The 7,034-nt window shown below is 41.5% G+C and overlaps 1 protein-coding gene across 1 annotated transcript; it reads right to left on the minus strand.

Annotated features, from left to right (window-relative positions):
* Positions 1–5,070: 5,070 nt before the first annotated feature.
* Positions 5,071–6,112, minus strand: LOC115849871 (melanoma-associated antigen B5-like). The gene is given in 3 exon segments (XM_030851494.2): positions 5,071–5,166; positions 5,169–5,734; positions 5,737–6,112. Coding segments are annotated over 3 exon segments (1,038 nt in total).
* Between the last annotated feature and the right edge of the window lie 922 nt (positions 6,113–7,034).

The raw sequence follows: 7,034 nt of genomic DNA on the forward strand, positions 1-7,034 counted from the left end.
AGAGATGTGTTTGTTAAGGAAAACGAAAGTGATTTTCCATAAGGCTGGTTATTTCTAAATGGGAAAGAAAACAAGGCACAAACTAAAATGGACATAGAAAATTGTAAGTTTTGTGAAAAAAGGAATCTTTGGAAAGGAATTTTATGTGTGGTCAGGACTAAATAAGATTGGAATCAATTTAATTAAGTAAATGAGCTTAAGTATCAAAAGTAAACTGGAACAAAATTGGAATTTGGTTTTATCTCTGTTAAAAGGACAAAGGTTTTTTTTGTTTTTTTCTATTGGTCTGCTCTTGATAAGAAGAGATTAGGAAAGGTTTTTCTTTACCTTGAAGGAATCTGACCAAAAAATATATATAGTGTCTTGTCTTATCTTTATCAGGTCTTTGATTGCTTAAGTAAACCTAGTCCTCTGGGTGTTAAAAGAGTGAAATTTTGCTCAGAACCATATAACCTTCTATATTTGCCTATGAAGTCTTTAATTGTTACTTTGGTTAAATGGATAAATAAGCATTGTTTCACAGTGACCTATTTGACTAAGTGTTTTAAAGCCTCTTTGATATTTTTGGCAAGCTTCCCCCAAATCAAATTCTATATGAAGTCTTTCTGACTTAGAACTAACTTTAAGATATGAGTTATTTCAGAGGGCCCCTGAAATATCTCAAAGATTTGTCCTCTTTCCTTATAAAAAGAGAGATATTAAACTAATTAGGAGTATTTGTTATGTTAAATTACATGGGAAGCATTGTCAAATAAGAAGTAACAAACGTTAAGCCTTTTTTATGTTGTGTCTGTATAGGTAGGTATTATAAGTGTTCCAGAAATTATGTGAAACTACTGGAAGTCTTATATGTCCTGGCATAAAATGTTGTCTGTCACCAAAATTGAAGCTCACACTAAAAGGACTAAACCCAAGTATCAGGGAAACACTGAAGCTGACTTTTATGCACAGGCAGCAACAAAAAAAGAATCTGTAAAGATTGTGGCACGTGTGGATAAAGTCCATTTTGCTTCTGCCAAAAAATTGACCCTTAATCGCCAGACTTTTGCCATCCTGATGTCCGTTTAACATAGCAGCAGTCTGCCCCTGAATTGGAGAAATTAAATGGGTAAACAATAGCTATAAAATAAATAGCTGGGGCTATGAGAAACCCAAGATGGCCCCTTGGTTCCTCCCAGCTTTCTGGCAAACTGCCCCCCCCATTTAAGATAACTCAAATTATAAATAGACATTGGTAGGAAGATTTCTGTAAAATTGTGCAAAAAGTTTACCAGCAACGCCTGACCTGGCAGGTCCATAACCCTGGGAAGAAAAAAAAAAAAAAAAGATTTTTGTCCCCAGAGGCCTGAAGACCTCCTTTCGCTGGACCCTTTGAACACCTGCAACTGGACTTCATTTATTTGCCACTTAGTATGAGTCATCAAAATATTCTTGTTATTGGGCTTCCCTGGTGGCGCAGTGGTTGAGAGTCCGCCTGCCAATGCAGGGGACACGGGTTTGTGCCCTGGTCTGGGAAGATCCCCCATGCCGCGGAGCGGCTGGGCCCATGAGCCATGGCTGCTGAGCCTGCACGTCCGGAGCCTGTGCTTCGCAACGGGAGAGGCCACATCAGTGAGAAGCCCGCGTACCAGAAAAAAAAAAAAAAATCTTGTTACTGTATGTATATTTTCTGGATGGGTTGAAGCCTTCCCTTGCTGCAAATCTGATTCTCTCACAGTGGCAAATAAACTGTTTAGAAAATGTGTTTTCCACTTGGGGTATACCTTTTAAAATATCCAGTGATCAAGGCACAGATTTCCCTGGGCAAATCATACAAGCCTTAACAAAAACCTTGCAAACTTCTTGAAATTATCACTGTCCCTATCACCCACAGTCTTCAGGGAAGATCGGTAGAACTAATGGAAAAACTGGACTCAAGCAGAACAAGAATTAACATGGGACCGAATGAATTGATGAATATGATTATAATTTTCATGATTTTTTTGTCTGAAATATTACTGATTTTTAAAAATCTTTCATTTTCCAGATATGAGGAAATTTTTTAACACTTAACAGCAATTTGATAAATTATACCTTTGTAAATAGAATTTAAACATTTATCTTTTTGTCCCTACCTGATCACTCCAGAATTCAGAAAGTCTCAGTGAGTATTCTTATTTTCTTGGCAAAATAGTTATATGCATAATTGAATAAGAATCTGTTCTTATAGCAGGACACAATTGGAAACATTGGTTATATTACCAAGACTTTGATTGGAATGTCATATTTGACAGAGATACATGTACACTCAGATATGACCAGATAGCTTGAAGGAACTAAGGTCGACTTTATGGAACCATAAAACCCCTTGAAAAAACAGCCTAGGACCTTGCTGACAGAGTTCCCAGCAGCTTCCCAGCAGCCTTACCAGGTGAGTAAGGAAGGCCACTTCCTGGCAGTCACAGGAGCCTCAGGATATTTGGGGGACTTCAAGAAGAGAGGAATTCACCCAAATCTCTAGGTATAAAAGGAACTCTGACGACAAGTCTTTGGTGTGGCTTCCTGGCCTTGAGAAGCTATTAAAATTTCACTCTGGAGACTCCTTATGAAAACTTCTGGCAAAGCAGATTTAAAAGAGCCTATATGGCTAATTGCTATTCTTGCTGGACTTAACATAAATAATCAGGCCAAGTTTATTGAATCTAGACTTATTTTGCAAACAAATTAGTCTTAATTTTGCTTTCTTTGGTAGAGAAGAGGGAGATTTTAGAGAAAAATTGTTTCAATAGAAACTATACTACGCACTTGTGGATATTAGATTCTAGTGCTATTACTTTTCCTTGAAGTTTTGTCATTTACCTGTAAACTGGACTGGATCCTGAATTTTTCTAGTTTCCTCCAATATCTGGCTGCAACTCTCTAACATTTCCTATTTTCTCTCATTATTTTGATGTATCTGTGGGGAGAAGGTGAGCTCTATGTCCTACTCCTCTGCCAACTTGACCTGCTCCCCTCTCCCATCCTTTTGACTTGAATCATTGAGAACTAAAACTGTTCTTTTCCTGAAGCCCTGCACACTGAAGCTAGACGACTTGATATAAACGTCAGAGAAATTGCCACAGCAGCTCATATTTAAACAATCTTCATGCCAGTTGCTGTATGAGCCACTCAGAAAGTTAACCTGAACACCCAGTGACATCATCAGAGACATTTCAAACTGCAGTAGATGCTTCGAACCTGACACCTAGAAATCTTGACTGACTGCCCCCTGGGCTCAGAAACTGGTTTATAACCAGCTCCAATCATTAACCTTTGTTTTTCTTTTGTTGCCATAGAAATGCCTCATTAAATACCTGATACTGCTTGCACCATAGACCTAGCTTTGGGAGCCCATCTGCATCATCGCCTCCTGAAATGAGATACAACAATTTAACTGAACTGAACTGTTCTCAGAACTAAGAAACTGGTTCAATGAAATGGAGGACTGTACTAACCCATTCTCTGTCTCCACAGTGACCAGTTCAGCTCTTAATATGTGAAACTTCCAAGGAAGTTTCAGAGGAGGGAACTGTTAAGGCTTAGGGCAGGTTGCTCCCAAATATACCACAATGGCATATTGATTATTTTGAATTAAAGTTATTTAAGAAACAGCCAGTGCAGGAGGGGCACTCCGAGCCTCCTTTCGGTCTCCCTGAAAGCAGGAAATAAATCTCTCATGTGAAAGATGCACTCCCTGCATCTGGAGGTAGAAGGATACCCTTATAGCCAGAAATAGGGAATTCAGGCAGAGAAGCGTGTATAAACAAACCTTGTTACTTCTTTAATTTACTACCCCAAGCCCAAATTCTGTTTAGATTCCTTACTAATTGAAGGAATTATCCAAAATGTAAGTTTATTTGTCCTGTCCATTCCTCACAAGTTTATTGTTTCTTTGTCTAAAAAGTATAAAAGCTACCTGCTTTGGCTACTTCTTAGGTACCATTTCTATGACACCTCCGTGCGCATGAATTACAATTTCTTTCTTCTCCTGTTAATCTGTCTTGTGCCAACTTTATTAGTCTAACCACAAGAACTCAAAGGGGTAGTGGGGGAATTCCCTCCTCCCTGACATACCTCAAGGCAGTTAACCCTTATTGCTCAGAAACTCCCTGGAGACAATGTGCATAGAATACCTGTCTGTGCACTGTATTCTCCTGCATTGAGATAAGAGCAAAGGCACCTTAGATTTCTGTCTGTTAGGGGCTTAATTGTGTCCCCCAAGAAATTCATGTTGAAGGCATAAACCCCAGTACCTCAGAATGTGACTGTAGTTGGAGATGAGGTCTTTAAAGAGCTGGTTAAATTAAAATGAGGCCATTAGGGTGGGCCATAACCCAATCTGACTGGTGTCTTTATAAGAAGAGATTAGGACACAGAAGGAGAGACCAGGGATATATGCACACAAAGGGACAGCCAAGTGAAGAGGGTGGCCATCTGCCAGCTGAGGAGAGAGGCCTCAGAGGAAACCAACCCTCATCTTGGACTTCCAGCCTCCAGAACTGTGAGAAAATAAATTTCGGTTGTTTAGGCCACCCATTCTGTGGTATTTTGTTGTGGAAGCCCTAACAAATCAATACACTGCCCCAGGTAGAGATTTCTTTCTGGATTATCCTTTTACTTTCCCGTAAGTCATAGAGGGCATCTCAACATCTTGTATGACTGCAGTTCCTTGCATCGAAAGTTGTATGGGCATAGGCTGGGTCTTCATCTTAGCATTGGCAGTACTAGCACAGAGCCTTTTAAAGAGTAGATGCTCAACTGACGTTTGGGAAATAAAAAAGAAAGTGAGTAAGAGGTCTAACTTGTTAAGATTTAATGCCTCCTACATTCTTTAATAAGTTAAGCATATTGAGGTATAAATCATTTAATTTTACAAAACAGAAGACTGAAAGGATTAAGAAAAATCAAGGTTTATCATGTTTTTAATTACTTTTTATTTTTTCATTCCATTATCCCAACAATTTTATTTTGGGATTCTTTGCCATTTCAACAAAAATCCCTATTGTGATGTCAAATTTTCTTATCTGGATGATTTTTAAAAAGTCTCAGACTTCAGTAAGGGTGGGAGAAGCTGCTGGACGTGGCCATGGAACATGCCTGGAAGTGACAGTATTTCCAGGCCTGGCTGCAATTTTGGCTCGATCTCTCTCTTCCTCATCTTGAAAAGCTTCTTCATATCGTGATGAGAAGGCACTGGGAACCATATCGCTGACCTTTGCCAAAAATTCCAAGATTTTCATTTTGCTGGTTTCAGTATGGGCTTTTGGGCCCCACAGGAACTCATAGCGCGGAGGATCACTGTTAGGCACCTGGCGGTACTCCAGGTACTTAAGCCTCACTAAATCTTTGGTGATGAGCTTCCTGGGCCCCCTATAGATGAAGTGCTTCCTCCCAGCATATACTCACATCATATTCAGGAATTTCCAGATGTCTTCCTCAGTGGCACAGTTGCCGTTCATGAAGATCACACCCAAGACTGTCATCAAGAGACTGGTCTTAGGTAACTCCCTACCAGCACGCACCCTCCCATTGTTGGGGAGTTTCAGTTTGCTGACAAGGTCATATGAGTGGATGGTTGAGTCGACTTCCTTCAAGTCAACCACAAAGACAGCCTCAGTGCGTTCAGAGGCTTTCTTGAGAATCTCAGCAAATTGGTCTTGGTACTTTTGGCTGACAATCTTCAGCATGTCTTCCTTCATAATGGGCTGCTTCATTTATATTTGTACAGAAGGAACTGCTCTAACAAATCCATCTGACTAGTTAGAGTATCACTGTATGTGCTCTCAGTAGAAGGTGAGACATCAGAGGAACATGGATGTTCCTCATCTTGACTGTTATCATCCTCATCAGACCTTGTGTCAAAAGTACTTGAAGAAGTGATGGTAGTAGATGGGGCTTTTGAAGACCCCTGAGAAGTGCTATTTGACCCAGTAGCTGATGAACTCTGGGGATTATCTTCCAAAACAGGAGAAGAGGAGGAGGGGGGTTCTTCTATTACTGCAGTGGCCTGAACTCTCCTGTGACTCTGGGAGTCATCTTGGGCCTGGTGGTGTTTCTCACTGGTGCCGAGCTTACTCTTCTGACCCCGAGGCATGATGACTGTGCTCAGGGACAATGGTTAGGAGTGTGAGTAGAAGAGCAGGGGATAAGGGTCCACTGGATGAGGAAGGTTGAGAGAGTGTGCAGCTTCAGCAGGGAAATACCACCTTGGTTATAAGGAAGGCTACATTTGTAGTTTTCCTTGAGGGCACTGCTCTAAAAACCCATAGGGCTCCTGTTCTCCTAATCAGCCTGTCCCTTGGGAAACCTGTTGAAGGAAATTAGAATGATCTTTAGGCTGCATCCTGCCACCCCTGCCTCAGGCATGCTGGGGCAACAGCAGGGGCTGGTGGTCTTCTACATTGAGGAGTCTCTTAGGTCACATTCAAGACCGTCATTCAACTGGTGGCAGGTCATGGGACCCATTCCCTCTGCTGTTCTGAGGTTGACATCACAAACCTCCCTGGGATCTATGAGAAAGAAATGAAGGGGGTCCTCAGCTTATCAACCCTGTCCAGGTGGCCCCAGTACTGACTGCTCAGTGGGGAGTTTTCTGTCCTGGCCTTTGGAGTCCTCAGTCCTCATTAAGGGTCCTTAATTCGGCTACACATAGGGCCTGATATCCCCACCCCTTTCATTGATGGTGGCTACACCTTCAAACTAAGGATTTCACTTCCCGTAGACCTGATACAAATAAGTGTTGGTGGAGCTTCAGCTTGATAGTCCTGCCCTGGATCCTCAAGGGCTGTAACAAGGAGCAGGGCTGGATTCCTTATCACTTCTATTTAGTGGTAGATGATCCCTCAGTCCTTGCTTTGACCTCTGTCATGTCCTGGAATTCCACCCTCCCTTGCCCTTAGGCCTGCCCCTTATACTAAGGCCAGCACCACCCTGAAACCCCTAGGAGAAAGTGAGATTCTCCTCATCTGACCATACCTGTCCTTGGTCTTCTGAGGCTGAGAGTAAGGAATGAATTC

This window comes from Globicephala melas, chromosome X, assembly GCF_963455315.2.
Source record: "Globicephala melas chromosome X, mGloMel1.2, whole genome shotgun sequence".
Lineage (NCBI taxonomy): Eukaryota > Metazoa > Chordata > Mammalia > Artiodactyla > Delphinidae > Globicephala > Globicephala melas.